This window comes from Pseudorasbora parva, chromosome 16 (assembly GCF_024679245.1).
Source record: "Pseudorasbora parva isolate DD20220531a chromosome 16, ASM2467924v1, whole genome shotgun sequence".
NCBI classification, from domain to species: Eukaryota; Metazoa; Chordata; class Actinopteri; order Cypriniformes; family Gobionidae; genus Pseudorasbora; species Pseudorasbora parva.
The window spans coordinates 34637366-34658840 of NC_090187.1; the positions used below are offsets into that span (position 1 = coordinate 34637366).

Below are 21475 nucleotides of genomic sequence, written 5' to 3' on the forward strand. Positions count from 1 at the left end.
TCCGATGGCTTTGACAAATTCTCAGAATGGACTAGGCTCAAATCCCAAAGACTGCTCTGAGATGGACACCACCTTGCAAAAGAAAACAAGGGTGACCTAAAACAACATGGGCAAATAGTTGATGCTTTATTTCCCACTAGGGACAAAGGGGAGTAAGTGTTCTGAAATAATTATATTCAGTAGCTTTAATCACAATCACATTAAAATATACACACTCTAAAGGACAACGAAAAGTAATTTATGCATTTTGAAATCATTGTTTTTTTTATTACCGTTAACAAATGATACATTTCATGTGAAAGGTGATAAATGGCTCAGTTCCCCAAAACAGATGCTATACAAGCTAGTGAAAGGTTAAGAGTGTTGACATGAACTTAAATATTATGACATCCACCTTGATCAAGAGACAGACCAACAATTCTACAAATGTAATGAAAATCTTATGATAAAAAGATACCTGCTAATAGAATAATAATGACACATTTTTAGCGATTTTTTGATGATTTTAGCTAGCAACATTAATTTGTAAATCTAAATGTAATCATCCAATCAGAAAACATGCACAGCCCCATGTGCTTTCCATCAGAGTCAGGACAGTTTGATGGATCAGTTAATATACTCATGTGGTCCTGCATTGACCTAGTTAACTCAGAGAGGGCGCTAATTATTTCCCTTCCTATCCATAATTGACAAATGACACATTTCTGTACAGTTTTTACATTTACCAGCCTGGAATGTCCAGTTTGTTAATTCAGCAGGCATAGATGGAACAGGACAGGAAGAGTTAAGACCAAAATTAGGACCTTTTTCCAGATTAAACCCCACCTACAAAACAATCTCTCTCTCTTTGTCCTTAATTTTCACCCAATTTGAGGCGGGCAAACTCATTGGCCAGCTGCAGAGCCTCCTGTATGCAGTGTGTGTTTCTACCCGTGGCCTGGGCAGACATGTCTTTACCGCCTCCTTTTCCATCCAGCAGAGGGCACACTTCCTGAACCCACTCGTTGGCCTTCAGGCCCTGGTTTGCAACATCCTGCAAACACGACAAGAGCAAATTACATACTCTATTACCATGCTAGTCAAAGTAATATTTAACCAGCATTAAACGTCAAAGTGAACACAAAATATAATTTTAAACCCATTTTACTTCTGAGGTCGGCAGAAAAGTAAGCGGTTACCTTTCACTGAACCTGATGTGCACTGATGAATCATTCACAATTAGAAATGTGTATTAAAAAAAATATACTACCATTCAAGTTTTTTCATGCTTTTGAAAAGTCTAACCAAGGAGGTAGTTATTTAATAAAAAAAAAAAAAAACATAAAATCAGTAATATTGTGAAATATTACAATTTCAAATAACTTATATATATATATATATATATATATATATATATATATATATATATATATATAGTAAAATATAAATTATTGAGTGTCACATGATCCTTCAGAAATCATTCTATTATGCTGATTTAGTGCTCAAAAATTATTTTCCTATTATTATCAATATTAATAATGTTGATAGCTCTTGTGTTGCTCGACTCTTTCAAGACTGATGAAAAGTTCAAAAGAACAGCCTTTATTTCAAATTAAAAACATTAGTAAGTATGTAAAAGTCTTTTTGAACAGAAGTTACAACAGAATTGTAACTTCTGTTCAATTTCATGTGTCAATGCTGAATAAAAATATAAATTTCTTTCAAAACAAATAGAAATCCTAAGCTTTAAAGTAGATTGTGTTAAATATTTAAAGAGACCTCAGCCATCTTACAGAAGCCATCTCTGACCCGTTTACCTGAGGCACTTGGCACAAGCAGATAATTTTTCCTGCATCATTGTCCACAGCAAAAAGCATAGCAGCAGTCTGTGGTGAATTTGTCTTCAGTAACTTCAAAGACTCATTCAAAGCCTGTGGAAGCACAGAGGAATCATTTAGACTTTCACTGAAGACCATTTAAAAACTGCATTTCAACTATAGTCCTAATTTGAGGCATTTACCTTTGCAGATGCTCCACTCTCCATCTCCATCACAATTAGAGGTTGGTTAGGGTTGCTATCGATGATCTCCTTTGTCTTTTCCAGGACCTAAAATTAAAACCATGTGTTTACAGCTCGCCTTTGACTTTCCAATCATCTCTGTGACTATCAAACATCTGAATCATATCTCCTTACCCTCTTCTGTACATCAGCCTTGCTGGCACGGTCCAGGTCATCCATGATCTTTTTGAGACCCTTCAGGGAATCCCTCATCTCATCCTTCTGCCACTGAGAGATCACTGCAGTGCCCAGGGACTGAATATATATATTCATACACAGATTCAGTACACTTTAAAAATAAGAAAAGTTTATACCAGACAAGCAAGAGCAGAACATGTTTGAGTTGAACTCACCTCTGTCATATCAGCAATCTCCTTCTGAACGTCTTTATTAGGGGAAGTCTGAGCTTTCACTTTCTCTGCCAAGGCATCTAAACCCAGCTTCAGGGCATCGGCTTTCCTCTGGGCCTGACAAACACAAACATCCACCAGTCAGGAACTATTAGGAATGGGAATCATAAGGAAATTAATTATTCTGCTTTCTAAATGATCCACCCACCAATAATTGATCATGTATATTGCATATAAAGCATTTACTGAAATCTACTGTACTTAAAGTATTAAAATGTTTAAAAAAAAGAAAGAAAAAGATATACATTTTTGGTAATGTTTTTACAAATTACTGATCTGAATGTGTATTTATACATTGCGATATGAATTATTAATCAGTAATTATATTGACTAAGTCTTGTCGATTTAACAACTGGCTCAAAAGCTTCTTTTTTTAATCAGACTACACTATCAGATCATACTGTGCGTACAAACCGCTAGAACAGGAAAATAGGAACATTTAACCCTATAATTATTTCAGGATTTCCTTTGATATCACATTCAAATCAAACAAGCAAGAACCAGTTCTAGATTTCCCCTACCCTATATCACATAACACAAAGTATCAGTCAAAAAGTGTGTATGCATAATCATGTTGGCCACATCTTCTTATACCTTCTGAGCCTCTGCTCCAGTCACTGCCACAATCCTCCTGATTCCTTTAGCGATGGCCTCCTCTGACACAATCACAAATGGAGCAGCATGACTAGAGTTCTGCAGGTGCCTATGGGTAAAAATGATCAATAAGAAAACTATGAGTAGCCATTCTAACACATTTTGATTGCATTAATAAAAACATTACGACATTTTTTATTACTAGTCAGTCATTTTCATGACAGCCAGGATAAAATACAGAATATTGCATATAAAAGTGATCCTTTTTGTTCATATTCACAAATCTAAGGAAGTTTACACTAAAAATCTGATTTTTAACTCACATCTGACACAGATCAGAATAGGTTTCACACATGTAAACACAAAAATCTGATCTGAGCCACTTCCAAATGTGGTTTTCATATACACACGATTTCCGGACATCCGACTTATGTCTAAACATGAATATCTGATTTCCCGTGGAATTCCAAGCCACCAAAAAGCGAGGGCGACAAGTTTGCCCACAATGACAGCTTTTTAAAGTTGTATTATGAAGCAGATGTGCCTGTATGCGCTTACTCGCAGCTTTTTTATTGAGGTGGTAACTTTATGAAAGAAATTGCACACACACAGAAACATTTGAGCTGGTTTTTAACCTCTGCCACGTGAGTTTTATAAATAAAACAGCTTTGCTATATATCATATTTCTCACCAATGAGATGATAACTTTTAAACCAACAATTAAACCAATAAGCTTCACTATTAGGCTACTCAAACTCTCTATCTCTCTCTAGTTTATTCAACAACAAAAAATGTATAATTTTACAGCACAACTTTTTTCACTTCCGAATTGTAGATCTAAAAACAAGCAAAATTTGCCAAACATCAATGACAGCTGTTATCTTGTCTGTGCTGGCAAATAATCATGGCCACGCAACATGAATTATATTAATTCTTTTTTTTCCGGATATGGTCAATATCTGATGTGTGAATTAAGACTTGCAGTGGAAACACAGCTTAGATGTGCTGCACATAAATGAAAGCGAGGAGCTGAGTGGGACCACTTCTGCAATATTTGAAGATTATAATATTAAATTCTGATGTTCATACGTTCCACCGCAGAACTCGATGGAGCTTAGTGAGCCTGCAGGGCTGTTAGGATCAGCCAGCAGCTCCTCCACTGGGACACCAATAGACACCACTCTAACAGGATCAGGGTACGTCTCATCAAATACTGCCCGCAGACCCTGGATGGCTTTAGCTGCTGCAAGGGGAGCATCCAGAGCGTAGACCACCTGAGGAAAGAGAGAGTATTTCAAATTGTGAGAGAAAATATGAAAGAATACAAGTGTTCTCAGGAACACATAAACTATATTTCTGCTTTCAACAGGATAATTTACAATAGGTAATCGTTTTGTTTCCAGACAGTGAATACATGTGGAGAAAGTTTCAAGCCGTATGAATATGAATGTTTAAATGAAAAGTGTCTTTGAATGTCTGTTGAATGACCCTGACCTTAGCGTCGCGAATCATGTTGGAGGCGATCTCTTCTGTGCGGCGCACTTCATCTGTGCTCATTGCACCTTTAGCTGTGAAGTCAAAGCGCAGTCTGTCTGGAGCAACCAAAGAGCCTCGCTGATCTGCCTCTCCCAAAACTGTACGCAAAGCAAAGTTAAGGATGTGTGTGGCGGTATGGTTACTCATGATGGGCCTACGACGAGCCTGAGAAAGAAAAAAAGAACAGTTGCATTCTGTGCTCACTCAATTCTAATTACGTTCCATCTTTGCCAATTAATGTTAATAAAACATTCTATCCATCTCTTTTTTTGTCTGAACCAAATGCAGTAAAAACATTTTTACATACCTCATCCACATGGAGAGTTAGGCGGTCTCCAACCTTCAGTGTGCCGTATACTGTACCGATATGCAGCACATATCCTCCACGCACCTGAGTGTTCTTCACAGTGAACTCCATCCTCTGAAGCAGCAAAATAAATAATGACAGTAAAATTAAGCATAAATAAACAGTTCAGCTTCTTTCTACAACAGTGCTTAGTTTCTTACATCCTCAGCAGAGTCGTTTTCTCGGAGCATGTAACCTTCATCAAAGCTCTGCCCACCCTGCTCAGCGTAGAAAGAGGTCTTGTCGAGCAGCACACCGCACTCTTGACCTGTGGTCACTTCATCGAAAAACGCACGCTCCCTCCTGAGAGCCAACACTGTGCCCACTGCCTGTTCAAACTCTGAGAGAGACACACAATGTCACAGGCATGAAAACCAACGCATAACCAAACCTTAAAACCTAACAGAAATAGCTATGGTGTAATTCATACCATAGTGGCCATTCTCATTTGAAGTGTACTTGTACTTGGGGCTGTCGTCAGTGGCAGCGACACCTTTGTTTCTGAGCTCTTCGATGGCGTAGATGTCCAGCATTATGTGGTCCTCGTCCCCAGAGCCTTTGCCCTGAGACTTCAACTGTGTACACATAGATTTTTTTGGGCTGATACAGGATTTTTTATTCTGAATGCTCATTTTTGCTTATTTTACATTTAGATTAGAATTGCTGTCATTATGAATAAAATACAGTGAAAATAAAAACCAATCAAATACTAAAGCGAATTTCCACACACAAAAAAATTACAATTGAAAGTATAAAACATGTATTTTCAGTCCTCTTTGTTTTATGACTATGAAATATTTCTGTGCTTAATGGAAATTGCACTGCATAAACTCATTTTCACCTGAGCAGCTTTCTTCTCCTCCTCAAAGGCCTGCCTGTCCACCCCCATTCCCCTTTCCTCAGCAATCAGGGCCGTGAGGTCCAGAGGAAACCCATACGTGTCGTACAGCAGCCAGGCTGTGTCACCTACACAAAACAATGACATTAATATGAAGAAATTAAAATATCAGCTAAAGAATGTGGATTAAGTTGATTTAGCATGAGGACATGGGACACACACACACACACACACACACACACACAAACACACACAAACACACACAAACACACACAAACACACACAAACACACAATATCCTAGACTCCATATAGTTTAAGTGTAAAAGAAAAACCCTCTAATTCAGTCTCAGGCCACATGCAGAAAAAACAAACAAACCCTAAAGTCTCTTTTCTGTTGACAAAAAATGTATAACTATTCCCAACACTGTTATGAGAATTATGGTCAGTGAGTGTGGCGCTTTATAAATGCACTTTTTAACCCAAAGTCTTGCCCTTAAATTACCTATTCTTGATTTAAAACTGACTTTTACCAAAAAGTGACATCCCTGCACCTCATCTAAAGGTGTTTGGCTCTGCACTTGACTCATCTGAAGTATGTGTTTCGGAATGTGGTGCATTTCCTCACTTTGGTCTGTTTAGACATGTACTAACACGGCAATCACACTCGGATCCGCATAAAAACGATTGCTCCAATATCACTTGAATGAGGTCTCCTCCTGATTGAAAACAAACCCTGGGGCTGTTCGGGTTGAGGTGAGAAAGCAAGTTGACCCAAAGGACCAATGAATCAAGTGGTATCATAACATCATAACCCAAAATGTGTTTTATTAAAGCAGTATAAAACCACAATAAGCTTGTGGAGCAAACTTGTCAATCCATCTTGAAAGATAGCACAGAGGAAACTTTAAGAGGGCCAATAAGAATATCCGACCAACAAAAGTCATCTGACCATTTTACTCACACTGACATGAACGTATTTTGGTATGCTTTGAAAAGCGAACTGAACCAAGAAGAATAAAGTTATATTGTAAAAAATTGAGTCCCTGTCTCAGAACTAGAGTTGTTCCAGTTCCGATACTCGTATAACAACAAATTCTGGCATCAGTATCGAAAAATACCCGATCCAATGCCATAATTCTTAAACAAGACCTAACGTTAGTTATGATGACTGCTAGCTTTGCCTAACCACTGCACGGTTCTTCTTTCCTGCTCAGAATCACAAAGTTGTGCTGTGTTGACACAAGCAACCACTGTTAGAGCAGCAAAGAAGAAATTAAAACTCGTTAGCAGTATGTCCGCGGTTTAGCAGTATTTCAGACTGGAAATTCAGTACTACATTTTTTTTAATGTTATGATAACAGTAATTTTGTAGTAAGTTACCAACAGCTGCGTTCAGTCACTTCCATGTTTATCTAAGCCTAGGGCTCCAGACTGTAGCCAAATATATGATATATATATATATATATATATATATATATATATATATATATATATACACACACACTAGAGTCTGGATTAAAATATTATTTTAAATATTACTCCTGCATGTTCTGCATCTCTGTGTGGATGCACGGGCACTCGTGACGCTCAGACACTCAAACGTTTTCACGGCAACCCGTCAAAATAAAAGTTTGGTTTAACGTGAAGAAATTGACCGAATATTTTAGGTTACTGCTGTAGCCTACAGTAGATATAGCGTCTCTATGTAATAAAAATTATAATTATGCCTATATGGTTGCTTTTTTTTTTTTACTTGTTTTGTTTAGAAATTATTTTCTGATTAATATATTTTTTTATATTCCTAGATTTATTTGTTGCAGTTTTTTTATATACAGTAATGTAAAACTAAAATACCCTTTTCAGTTTGCGGTGTTAGATTTGTGGCTGCATTTGAAGTTCTTTTTTGCTTAAGAAAAATAAATAATATTACTTTCAAATGCATGTCAGATAATAAAATACTGTAAAAATACAGTAGTTAGTCTGTATTTGTTCATGTTTTATTAAGGGATAAGTATGAAGCACACCATAAAATAATTCTAGCTATTCATACAGGGCTAGTAGTATATACAGCTGTAAATACAGATATACACACAGGTATCAGATCAGTACTCGGTATTGGCTGATACCCTGAGCCCAGGTATCAGAATCGGTATCGGGAAGGGAAAAAGGGTATCAGAACATCTCTACTCGGAACAAAGCAAATGATCTACAAGTCTGAAAATACTCTAAGAAAAAATCTTTATGGTAGTATGTGCTTTACCTGGTATAGTCTTGCTGTCTCCAAGACTCTGGATCTTGCGGTCCAGGATACGGCGTCCTCTGCTAAGGGTTTTGAGGAACTGTGCCTCTTCCTCATTGATAATGTCCTTTACCATTTCAGGATCTTTCCTCAACTCTGGGAAAGCATCACCCTGTAGAGAGCCATGAACCATTAAATGCCATTAAAATAGAACTGAAACTGTATTTAATGAAAGTGCATTTCAGTAGTGCATCAGCTGCCACTAATAATAACTGTCTAAGTAGCAAACGGGTTATGAGGGTAGAGGCCTTACCAGGGACTCAACCACTACATCTACTAAGGAGGCGAAGAAGCCCCTCTGTGCACCCAGCTTCTCGTGAGAGTATCGCACTGCACGACGTAGAATTCTCCTCAGCACATAGCTGCAAACACAAAAACAGGGTCACATATACACGCATTGAGTATACATCAAGTACATGGCAAACAATAACACCAGCATCTTACCCTCTGCCTGTGTTGTCAGGTCTGCCACCATCAGACAAGGCAATAGTGATGGTTCGGGCATGATCAGCCAGGACACGGTATGCCATGTCAATACCATCTATGTCTTCTGCGCCAACCTTTCCTGTGTATGCCCTGGCACCTGTGCCCTGAGAACCAATTTTTTTTTCTTCTTTCAATTACATGCAAAGAGAGAGTTTGGTAATGCTTAATATGCATTCCTATGATTGTACCTTCTGAATGGCTTCAAAGTAAGGGATGAACAGGTCAGTGTCGTAGTTGGACATCTTGTTTTGCAGTACAGACACCAAGCGCTCCAGTCCCATCCCTGTGTCAATACTCTTCTTGGGCAGAGGCTTTAGCACTGTCTCCGATTCCCTTCATGGAAAGGCCAAGCCATGTGTTCAAAACAATATGTGATTCCTTACAGTATCTTTGTGTATAAGAGAACCAATAAAATGGATACAATTCAAACAAAAACAATCATTTAACATCCATTCATTCAAAGAATAAAACATTTTTTTTAGATTTTTTTATTAATTAATATACTTAAAATTAAATATCCAATATAGGCTGATACTGATAAATAAAATGTGTAAATGGTGCAATAGTTCATTACATAAGAAGTGTCTCTAAAAATAATATCTAGTATGTATGAATCTTTTAAGAAATTGTTTACCATTGTTAGTTGGTAAAAGGAGCAGTAGTTTACCTGTTAAATTGTATGAACACCAGGTTCCAGATTTCAAGCACATTTGGGTCATCCATGTTGACCAAGTGGGCGGCATCTCTGCCTCCAATGCGATCATAGTGGATCTCACTGCACGGTCCACATGGACCAGTGTCCCCCATCTCCCAGAAATTATCTTTCATACTGCCAGGCAAAATACGGCTCTCCTCCATTCTGGGACAGAGTGGAGACAAATGATAAATATCTTACCATTTCACATTAAAAACCTTGATAGTTTTTGCACCTTGTACTATTTTTTACTCACCCCAAGTCCAACCAGATCTGCTTGCACTCCAGGTCAGGCTCCAGGCCAGCATCAGCATGACCACCAAAATAAGTCACATAGAGGCGCTCAATAGGTATGCCAAACTCCTGCGTCAGCAGCTCCAGTGCCATCTTGCAGGCCAGGTGCTAGACATAGAATGAGTCAAAAAGAAATAAAGGGATGCAAAGAGAAAAGGACAAAATTTGTTTTTCATATATCATTTATGCAGCACATAATAAATAATAAAAAAGAGCATCGGTACTATGACAAAATATACCATGGTTTTACAATACACAGGGCCGGCGCTAGCTCAAATGCCGCTCTAGGCAGAGCACAATCGTGCCGCCCCCACCTCACACTCACAATTAGGTATCCTTAAGATGCATGTACATACAAATTAATATGTTCTTTATCTATAAAATGACACTAAAATAAAAACGTGCAGGCATGTTTTCAGATTTTATTTTTCATTCTGCAACGTGAAAAAAGTACACAGTGCTAAAGCTGCATATCATTTCTGTTTTATAATAGACAGTGTACAGAATAAAACTAGAGCCCTGCACGGGCCTCAAATCTAGGCTTATCAAAATTCTCGGCCCGAGTCCGACTGGAGGCCGGGGTTTTTTTTTTGTTTGTTTGTTTTTTTTACATTGTTGCAGCCATTAAAATAGTTCTGTTTTGTTTTTAATGTCAAAGTAGATATATTTCGTTTCGTTTATTTATTAAGTTAATTTAGAAAAATGTTTAGAGCATTTTTTTGTTTGTTAAATTAAAGTTTTATTTTTTTTAAGTGACGACCAAGCGGCCAGCGGCCGACAGTGAGTTAACCGCATATTTAATCGATTTAGTCTCTCAAATCAACTCTTGGCTTGTCTTGCCTATAATAAAATCCATAGATATAAAACACTTCAAGCATCACAATGTTAGTTAATTTCGCCTACTATTACCACCACAGTAAAGGGCATTTTTGACGAGCTGAGGCAGGCTGATTCTGCTCGCGGCTCTCGCAAACGGAGCTAAACAAATAAAAATAAAAAAAGAACATGCAGGTTGTCTTATAGCCTACCTTACACCTACGCATAAGATTAGATGCATTTTATTCAGCAGCATTTCAAATTCAAAGACCACATAAGAGAGAGCGACCTAAGCGCACGATAATTTAGTCATTTCGCAATCAGATAAATACCTGTTATAAATAACGAATGAAGGAACCAGTTGTGAAAAGGCCATAACGCCGGGCACACTGCAAGCGTGTCGTGAGCATCTCGGCTGCGTGGCGTGTCCGTTTTTATTTCGGCTCCCATGTTAACCGGTTAGAGCTTGCATACTGCCTACGTCGGTCCGAGCCGCGCGGAAAATACGTGCATGCTTCAAATAGAAGATAAGCCTACGCCTATTTTCACGCGACACGCGAGCGTGTTGGAAGCGTTTCCAGGCGAAATATAATAGGAAAAGATGTGTATATGCCATTTTGACACGAATACATATTAATAAAAATGACATTTTCATGTTTGAAAGTCTGTACATAAATGCAGATATAGGCCGAATTGTAATAATAATAAACAATATAATTATCGATTTTGAAATATTAAACCAGTCAATACAGAACGAAATATTCTGTAGCCTTTTGCCGTCAATACCATGGATATGGTATGGGCCGGCTACTGCCGGCGTTGTCTTTGCTGTATCAATCGGCAATATATTTAGGCTATATTTAACATGAAGTATAGGGCTTCCCTGTACATTAATAGCAGCAGACGCCCCATGGACGACACGCAACATAAACGCCACGCTTACAAGAAACGCGCGCTGCTGCTGCTGTTGCGGACTCTGAACTTATGCTCTGAACACTGTGCGAGCCATATCTTGACAGTCGCGTTAGCTATTATGGTCTCCTGTTGTTTCCACCAGCAGAACATCTCTAAACATATGCAATATGCAAACAAATATTTAGCTCATTGGAGGTTTCGATTTTTTTCTTGACTGATACACACAAACACACATTCACATAATAGCCTACATTTCAGAAGCGTGCTCGTCGGGCTTTCGCAGCGGCAAAGGGCTTTGATTGCGTCCTCGAGTTTAACTTTTTCAGCTAGTTCGTGCTCAATTGCAATTGTTGCTAGTCCATTGAGTCTGTCTTGTGTCATTGTACGTCGGAGATAATTTTTAATCAGTTTAAGCTTTGTGAAACTGAGCTCACAGTGACGGGGAGAGTGAGAAGCACTCTCAATGCTATAAAAACATTGGGAAAAATCAACACAATCTCATGGTCATGCGTATAAATACTAAGAGTGTAAAATCTTTTTTGCGTGCATATGATACGCACTTTATGCGTATGTATAATACGCCATAACCCTAATAATACGGTTCATATGTAGCCTATAATACGCCATAAAGTGCGTATCATATGCACGCGAAAAACCACGTAGCCTACCATATGCATGCCAAAACTCATTTTGGCGTATACATTCCACGAGATTGCAAACTATTTATAGGCTATGCATTTTCGTGAGATCGGGCTCAGAAAAATTTATTCCATCCCTTTTTCATAGATGAATTTAATCGCATCCAGTGGTTTAGATCCAGCAACCAGGCGTCTACCCAAAGCAGTCAGCTCTTCAAACTATTTATGCCTATCAACATCCCGTGAGTCTCCATGAGTCAGGGCCTTTTCCAGTCTTAAGCAATCCTGAAGAAATATTGTAGGCTATTCTCCTTTTCTTTGAGAGATGTGATGTCATATAAAAACCCAAATACGCGCCCATGGTCTCGATGCAGCGAAAAGCGCTCTTCCACGGAACGGATGGCACAGTCGAGCGTATTTTGCACGCATATAGCCTACTAATCGATGCCGCTCTAAGTGAGGTGGGGGCGCGGCCGGGCGGAAATTTTTATTTTTAAATTTATACTAATGGAGTGGGAAAAATGTTGTTGATATAAGTGCCATAATTGTAACCTACCTAATGTAAAACTAACAAATACATATTTTTTTTAATTCTCTCTCTCGCTTACACAACTACACTCTCTCTCTTGCCGCCCTGGCTGAGCCGCCGCCCTAGGCGGCTGCCTAGTTCGCCTATAGGCACGCGCCGGCCCTGTCAATACATAACACCTTTCTCTCAATCTCTTACTTTGAAATAATCTCCAAAGGACCAAGAGCCCAACATCTCAAAGAAAGTGTGATGGTACACATCTTTGCCAACATCATCAAGATCATTGTGTTTGCCACCAGCACGAATGCACTTCTGTGTGTTTGCAGCACGCCGAAGTCTGGCCATAGGGTGGGACGGGTCAATGGTGTTCAGGAAGATGGGCTTGAACTATTAAGAAGATGTAAGTAACAATTCATTTTCTATAACAAATTAGACACACATTTATGTAGCCAGGTTAAAATCTCCTTACCTGGTTCATCCCGGCATTGGCAAAGAGCAAAGTGGGGTCATCTAGCGGAATGGTGGCTGATGAGTGGACATACTGGTGCTCATGGCGGCGGAAGAAGTCAATGAACTTCTCACGGATCTGAGCAGCAGTCAGTGAAGAGTCCATGCTGGTTGTGTTTTTCTCAGGGGACTAGGGAGTATATATATATATTATATCAGAAACCAGTTTTACAAAACAGTGGGTGGAGTAAACATGCAGCTCCTCTGTAGTGCTGTTAACCGTTAACAATCAAGATTCTGTTATGGACATCTGCACACCTCACAGTCACCGCATTCATACCGGGACATTCAAAAGATAAACCCAGTTCATGAGGATGCAAAGCTTGCAAACCAAAATCCTCTCTGCTAGGCAAAGACATGCAGAGATATTATGCCAGTAGAAAACACATACCTGAAGTTGCCTTTAAATAATATTTCATAATTATTATGTTGATAAACCCTAGAAATGTTTTCTTTCAGATGTATTGTGGTAATCTGTGAATATACTCTATATTTCCAAAAGTTTTGGGGTGCCTGCCTTTACATGCACATGAACTGTAATGACATCCCATTCTTTAGCTGTAGGGTTTAATATGGAGTTGGCCCACCCTTTGCAGCTATAATCGCTTCAGCTCTTTTTTTGGAAGGCTTTCCACAAGGTTTAGGAGTGCGTTTATGGGAATTTTGACCATTCTTCTAGAAGCGCATTTGTGATATCAGGCACTGATATACGATGAGAGGACGAAAAGGTCTGGCCTGCAGTCTCTGCTCTAATTTATCTCAAAAGAATAGGGTTAAGGTCAGGACTCAAGTCAGGTGCAGGCAAGTCAAGTCTATAAAAATGTCTTTATGGACCTTGCTTTGTGCACTGGTGTGGTGCGCAGTCATATTGGAACAGGAAGGGGCCATCCCTAAACTGTTCCCACAAAGTTGGGAGCATGAAATTGTCTGAAATGTCTAAGTATGCTAAAGCATTAAAAATTCCTTTCACTGGAACTAAGGCGACAAGCCTAACCTCTGAAAAACCACCCCACACCATAATCCCCCCTCCACCATATTTTACATTTGGCACAATGCAGTCAGGCAAGTAGCGTTTTCCTGGCAACCTCCAAACCCAGAATCGTCCATCAGATTGCCAGACAAAGAAGCATGATTGGTCACTTCAGAGAACATGTCTCCACTTCTCTAGACTCCAGTGGTGGCATTCTTTACACCACTGCATCTGACACTTTGCATTGCACTTGGTGAAGTGGCTGCTCGGCCATGAAAACCCATTCCATTATGCTCTCAGTCTCTACACACTGTTCTTGAGCTAATCTGAAGGCCACACAATGTTTGGAGGTCTGTAGCTATTGACTCTGCAGAACTTTGGCAACTTCTGCGTGCGCACTGTGTGCCTCAGCATGCGCTGACCCCACAGTAGACATGTGCAGATTTTCGACAATGAGATTTATCATGATAATGAATATGCACGATATTGTTATCCTGGGCACTTTAAAATATCGTAAATAATAATTTATTAACAATTAGTAATTTTTTTATAATGCACTCAAGAATACTTTGCCCATCAACCGTATAAATGCTCAACACCGCTGTATTCTGCTTCAAAGGGACACACGCTCAGGTGTAAATGAGAGAAGGAGACTGAATGAAGCGCGCTTTCAGTGACAGCAAAGGGCGCTGATTAACTGCAGAATGCAGCGATTACCCCGGAAACCCTGCAAACAAAAGAAACCGCCTGTAGTTTTAAAACAGCCATTCGTTTTTTGTAATCTATATGTTGTTCATCACAGCACCAAATACTTAATACTTAAAGACTAGGCTATTTATTATTATTATTTTATTTTATATTATTAATTATTTTATTATTTACTAATAGGCTATTTATTTTCAAACTTAAACATTTTTATGCTTTAATCTGGACTACAACATGCCCTAATGATTAGAACTGTTCTAATTATTTGTTATTGTTCAGTAAAACTTTGACACATACGACTTCATTAGTTAACATGTTAATTCATTATTACCAAACTGACAATAAAAAATACTTATAAAGAATGAATCATTCTAAGTAATGTTAATTTCTTAGTTAATGTTTAATAACATTAAAATCAAAATCAAAATAATTAATCTGTTTGAAAATTGTACTTTTACAACATGATTTCTCAATGTTAAGTGGTCTCTTAATTTTTTTTTCCAGAGCTGTATACATTTTTGGTGCATTATTGTATTTAAACATTCAGTTATTTTTGTTATTACAAAAATAGTTCTTAAAGCTGTTATGCTATGGCAACACTTATTTTTGCAACTTATTTCAATATCGTGATAATATCGTATATCGTGAAAAAACTTCAGCAATTAATTGCAACATGAAAAATTGATATCGGCACATGCCTACCCTGCAGTGTGATTTTATGTGGCCCACCACTTCGTGGCTGAGTTGCTGTAGTTCCCAATTTCTTCTACTTTGTTACAATACTACTAACAGTAGATGTGGAAAATTTAGTAGTGAGGAAATTTTACAGTTGGACATTTGCACAGGTGCAACCTATCACAGTACCAAGCTTGAATTCACTGAGCTCCTGAGAGCGACCAATCCTTTCATACTTTTTTAGAAGCAGTCTGCATGTCTAGGTGCTTGATTTTATACACATTGTGACCATGGAAGTGATTGGAACACCTAAATGATTCAATGATTTGTAGGGGTGTCCCAATAATTTTGGCAATATAGTGTATACATCACATTCATTATTTTAATTCAAAATAATTTATTTTAACAATGGTGATGGTATTGTACCATGGATGGTAACGGCTGTTTCATAACCAATTTTAAAATTCTGTGCAACTACCAAATGTGACAACTGCATGTGAATGTCAAGATAGTGGACTTGAATCTTCCCCACAGGAATATTAAAGGAAGCTCCTCAGCAGGTGGAGCCAGTATGCAGCAAACAACAGAAATCCCTGAAATAATGACAGAACCACTACCATAACAACTCATCCAAAACATAAAAGACTTCTTTTTCCAAATGACAATTACATAATCCCTCCAGCCATGCTGCCAGAAACCACGTACATTGTGAACAATAAACTGCTTCAACATCTGTACGCTGAGAAGCAGAATTTCCTAGCTATAATAAGGTGTACTTAAAAAGTTATTTTAAAATATAGCTGAACTTGATTTACAATCAATACAAGTGCTCAACAATAAGGAACATATTTTCACTTGTCCTGTCAATGTTTGTAATGGACACAATGCAAAAATTCAGAATATATATTTTGTCAGAATATATATTTTAATTAAGTTTTCTTCACAAAATAATAATAAATAAAACTTAAGCTGTAGATTCTGATAAACACTTATTGGGGATAGGGATATTTATATTTTTTAAATAAACTTCTCTCTAAATTATGCTTCCAAGACTATAACAATGTATAAAATTTCCTTGAATACCATAATTCATCAACAAAAATAAAGCCATGCATGGACAATCAACAAATGTAAGATGTAGTAAAGCTTGTTACTTTATGAATTAGGGCTGGGCGATATGACGAAATATATCGTCTGGACGATAGAAAATGTCTATCGTTTTATATAAGGCTCTATCGCTTACGCCACGATAAGGCGTTTATGGCAGAATTTTACGTCAAGATGCACCTCACGCCACGGCATGCCCGTGCACGCTGCAATACATAAACAAACATGGAGGAAGACGGTAGTAGACGCGGTTCAGACCAGGGTAATTCTCAGAGTAATTATGCCAGAATAGTGGTATAAGCGCTCAAAACAAACTTCTGACACAGACGCTGCAACGGGCTTTTACGCGTGGCACACCATATATTGAAATATTTTAATGGCAGGTGTAGGGATGGCGAAAACTAAACATTTTCTTGACCGACCACCGAGCCTCATTAGCCGGTTGAAACCGGTTAACCGATTAGTTTAAAATATGCTGCGCTATTTGAAATAACAGCCGCGAGCCGCGCTCCCTCTGTCTCTCTCTCGCTCTCTCTCACTCACACACACACACACACACGCTGCCGCCTCCCTTCCACTCACGTCACTTTTTTAAAATCCCCCACAGCGCGAAACACGAGTCCCGCAAACGCGCCGCAGAGGAGCTTGTAATCAGAGGACAAATGGCTCCTTAGTTTCGAAATGGTTTGGGTACAAGGTGATCGCGTTGTAAATAAATGCGTTTGTCCAGCGTTAGAAGCTCATATGAAACATTGCCGCGGCTCATTTAAGAAAATGACAGCTCCGAAGAGGCTGCTTTAGTTCGAGGTAGTGCTAACAATAATAAAGAAAGACGATCAACACCTTATGTGTTACTACTGAAATGAAGATGTAATATATTTCCAAATGTAAGCCCATCTTATGCGGAATGACGCTTCATACGGTCGTCTGCCCTGGCTCTAACCTCCAGTGTTTACTTTTTGCAAACCTTGTGAGCGCGCAAACCCAAACGCTGTGACCTCGCGCCAAATGTTTTTATTGGTTTATTAAGTACAAACAGGCGAGTTATGAAAAATTGAGTGCGAGGGATATGTTCAATCACACAAAAAGATTTTGGAATGAGACGGCCACCTGTAGTAGCGTTTAGTCCACTGTCTATAATAGCCTAATTTAGAGATCACTTTTTTATTTATTTTAACCGACAACTTTGATCGGTTAACGTTGATACGGTCAGCCATCGGTCAAACGGTCATCGGTTAACATCCCTAGGCAGGTGTTAACTTTACCAACAGTCTTGCTTTAAAAAAAGGTTCCACATAAATTAAAAATGTAGTCCATACTACCTTTATTTGTTTTGTATATCATTTCAAACTGCATTTCCACATTGCAATTTTGTATAGACTATTCATAAACTGAATTAACAGAAAAATTGCTATATCGTTATGTATATCGTTATCGGGATATCAAATGAGCTATATCGGGATATGAAATTTTGGCCATATCGCCCAGCCCTATTATGAATCACTTTTGTTATATTTTCCAATCTATATACCAATTTGAATAAAAGCTTATTCTGCAAAATGAATGAATGTAAACTATAATAACTATAACAACAACAATACTTTTGAATAGGAGTGTCCATGTCAGCTGAACTAATTGATGTAAATGTTGTAGTGACACAGCACAAAGCACAGGGCTGTGAAGTGGAACATATTAAGTAGCCTTTTATTAATAAACTAATAAAAACCTTACAGCGATTAAATGTATTTTAAAGGAAAGACCTAGCAAAGGGTGCAGCAAAACAACAACAACTTTAATTTCAGAAGAAATTACTGTCCCTGTGGGACATCCTTATTGTTGAGTCCTGGATTTAAACAAATTAAACAATACAGTGTAAAATGCATCTGACAATGCTTTGTGAAGGACATTAAAACAGGCACATAACATGATGTGACAAACATTAGTGAGCAAAACAAGTCAACAACAGACCATGACTTGCACACAGTGAGGTTCACCTGACAACAGAAGAAAGCTTTGGCACATAAAAATGTGAGATGAAGAGCCATAGATAATGATGCTCTATGATCCTAGAGGAAGTAACGTATAACCCAATTTACTACAATGCAAATATCTGCAAAACCTTATTCCCATGAATACAGAACCATATAAACGCAAATGTCATTATAGGTTTCACACATTTATAAATAAAAACTAATCAGGGTTTTTTTTTTTTTCCTGCTGCACTGCATTAACCTGTCCGGTGACATAGGCCAAACCCCTACAGACACAGTATGATGCAAGCTAGTGTGACTTACCCACCATCTACATCTCCATCATGATTTGCATTACCGGGATGCTGTATGAGTCAAGTAACCCAGTAATTATGTCAAGGTAACATACAGAAAGCGGTGAATAATAAAGTCTGTCGGAACTATTTAGCATATACAATAGCATGCTTCCTCTAAGCACGAGACAAAGCTGCTGACAATCCAGTCATCCACTAAAACACCATGTAACTGGATTGATAGTCTCATGATACAGTCCATAAAGGCATATAGTAAAAACAAATTACATATGATGTGATGAAACAAATATAAAGCTAATGAAACTTACAAATAATAATCTTTTAACCGCTTCTGAAGCCAGTCACACTACTGCCCACGCCGGTTGAAACCAAAAGGAGAATCTGCTAAGTACCGCCCCACAACATAGATGATTGGTTCAGGAAGAGTGATGTTTCAATGTACGTAGTTTCTATTGGTTTAGGATGCTTTCGATCAAGACAAAGACGGGACTGGATATGTCAACTGTGCAAAGGACGGAACTGGATGATGCAATGATAAAGTAACAGTGCAGTGATATTTACATTCGGATTATATTTATTTTGGCATACAATCGTGATTTACAATTTGCTTTTTTCTCCTGGTTAATAGGAATTTCTGCTAGGTTCTTCAAAACAATAACATTGCTCAAATAATCCAACATTTTATATGTTTAAATGTTTAAATCTATCATGATAATCTAATTGGAACTTCTTCTTCTTCTTCTTTTTCTTCTTCTTCTTCTTCTTCTTCTTCTTCTTCTTCTTCTTCTTCTTCTTCTTCTTATTATTATTATTATTATTATTATTATTATTATTATTATTATTATTATGCAAGCATTTTAACAGATGCAGCTGTAGAATATTCAAACTATGATCATCTATGATCAAAAATTGCCAAAAAACTATCATACTTCAATCCTTCACAAGGTAAACGTTTGCTGTAAATAATGCAATAAAATAATAATAATAATAATTAAGTTAAAACCAAAAGTATTTTATATTGTGTATTTGGGAGGAACAGTAAGTATTTCCTCACAGCAGGTGGCGATCAAGATCTTGTTTGGACACACAACTCCATATTCTTCCTTCATAAAGGGCCAGGAAGGATTAGTAGGAAGAAATACACTATATTGTAAAACAATTTGGGGACCCCTCCAAATCATTGAATTCAGATGTTCCAATCACTTCCATGGCCAAATGTGTATAAAATCAAGCACCTATAGGCATACAGGCTACTTCTACAAACTTCAAACATTTGTGAAAGAATTGATCGCTCCCAAGAGATCAATGATTTTTAAGAATGGTACCGTGATAGGTTGCCACCTGTGCAATAAGTCCAAATTTTCACACTACTAAATATTCCACATCAAATGTTAGTAGTATTATAACTAAGTGGAAGCAATTGTGAACAACAGCAACTCAGCCACAAAGTGGTAGGCCACGTAAAATCACAGAGCGGGGTCAGCGCATGCTGAGGCGCACAGTTAGCAGAAGTCGCCATCTTTCTGCAGGGTCAATAGCTACAGACCTCCAAACTCTGTGTAGAGAGCTTCATGAAATGGGTTGTTAGGGGTTAACAGCTTATGACTCAGACCAGTAGAGAAGAAAAGAAGACAAAGAGACAGGATTGCAATAAATAAATAAATAAATAATTACTTAATAATAGTTTGCAGTTTCAAAAGCAGAAGCCAGCTTCAAGTCTCACAAGGAGTTCGTAGGCAACACTCCCTCTCTCACCGTCTCGTTGCCTCGCCCTATCGTACAATGTGGATGGTTCTGATTGGCTCAGAGACAATGCACAGTCATGGTAAATTTCCACTAGTGTCAGTTAAAGGTGCCCTATAATAAATCTCGTGCATGTAAAACACCACAGAAAAATAAGTGCTTCTCAACATAAGGCCAACCGTGACGCAAGCGTTGGGGATCATTTATATGCACGCCCCCAAACTTTGCATCTGTCCAAACATGTTCATTGTCAGGCGGAACTGATGGAGCCGAATCATCGGGACTGCAGGTAAAAATTACACTTGAGGATAGCAAAAACGGCAACTCTCATGACACACGTCATGTTCCAGGCTGTGGAGGAGACGTGAGGAATTTTCATATGTCAACAGTCATGGTTGAGGTTTATTATAATCAGGTACCACAACAATTTATTTCAAAATCGTTCGTTTGTTCGGCCCAATTCAAGCTAGCTTCGCTCAGCGTCTTAAACTGAAGAAAGAGGCAACTGTATTCTTGCAAGCAGTAAGTAGTGATTTATCCACTTATTAACTAGCTGTATGAACAATTTCTGATAAAATTGAAAGTTTCTGAGAGAGACCGCATTGTCTAGATGATGCAAGATGCTAGTACAGTAACAATAGGAAACTCCAAGTAACATACAAAACTAAATAGTGTGTCTAATGACAAAGGTTAAATTGAAAAAAGTCTAAAATGTAGACTGAATGACACTTTAAGCAGAACATCTCAAATAGAGATGAAATGCAGCTTGAGATGAAATGCAGCTGCTGAAATGCAGCTTACTTTTTTGTTGGCACAAGAGAGAGCTTGTGTGCATATGGTTGCCAGAGTGGACATATTTAGGTAAAACACCAGAGAGTATTTGTTTTCTTTTCACAGAAAATCTCTGTTTGGGGGGTTTAAATTACTAAAATCTGGCAACCGCAAGCACGCAAGCTCTTTCAATTTAAAGGTCCTGTTCTTCGCGATTCCATCTTTCAAACTTTAGTTAGTGTGAAATGTTGCTGTTAGAGCATAAATAATACCTGTAAA

The 21475-nt window shown here is 38.1% G+C and overlaps 1 protein-coding gene across 2 annotated transcripts; it reads right to left on the bottom strand.

The window, feature by feature from the left end:
• Positions 1-167: 167 nt before the first annotated feature.
• LOC137043919 (alanine--tRNA ligase, cytoplasmic-like) lies at positions 168-19085 on the bottom strand. 2 transcript variants are annotated; one of them, XM_067420455.1, is made up of 21 exons: positions 18991-19085; positions 12904-13071; positions 12633-12821; positions 9499-9644; positions 9216-9407; positions 8737-8881; positions 8507-8652; positions 8316-8424; positions 8024-8174; positions 5766-5890; positions 5355-5499; positions 5086-5264; positions 4886-4999; positions 4537-4743; positions 4132-4316; positions 3043-3151; positions 2392-2505; positions 2174-2293; positions 2000-2086; positions 1797-1910; positions 168-1033 (listed from the first exon to the last, which is right to left on the bottom strand). In XM_067420455.1, exons 2-21 carry the CDS (start codon positions 13045-13047, stop codon positions 854-856), a joined length of 2901 nt encoding a protein of 966 aa, XP_067276556.1. In that variant the 5' UTR covers positions 13048-13071; positions 18991-19085; the 3' UTR covers positions 168-853. The 2 variants fall into 2 exon arrangements, with proteins under 2 accessions (XP_067276556.1, XP_067276557.1); XM_067420456.1 differs by lacking the exon at positions 18991-19085 and adding an exon at positions 18693-18855.
• Between the last annotated feature and the right edge of the window lie 2390 nt (positions 19086-21475).

Bases quoted from the DNA above. Each gene is read 5' to 3' on its own strand.
- LOC137043919 (XM_067420455.1), bottom strand. From the start codon at position 13,047: ATGGACTCTTCACTGACTGCTGCTCAGATCCGTGAGAAGTTCATTGAC. The intron at 8,175-8,315 runs GTAAGGCCTCTA...GGCTCTCTACAG, and splicing joins ATGTAGTGGTTGAGTCCCTG to GGTGATGCTTTCCCAGAGTT. The intron at 5,500-5,765 runs GTGAAAATGAGT...ATGTGTACACAG, and splicing joins AGGAGAAGAAAGCTGCTCAG to TTGAAGTCTCAGGGCAAAGG.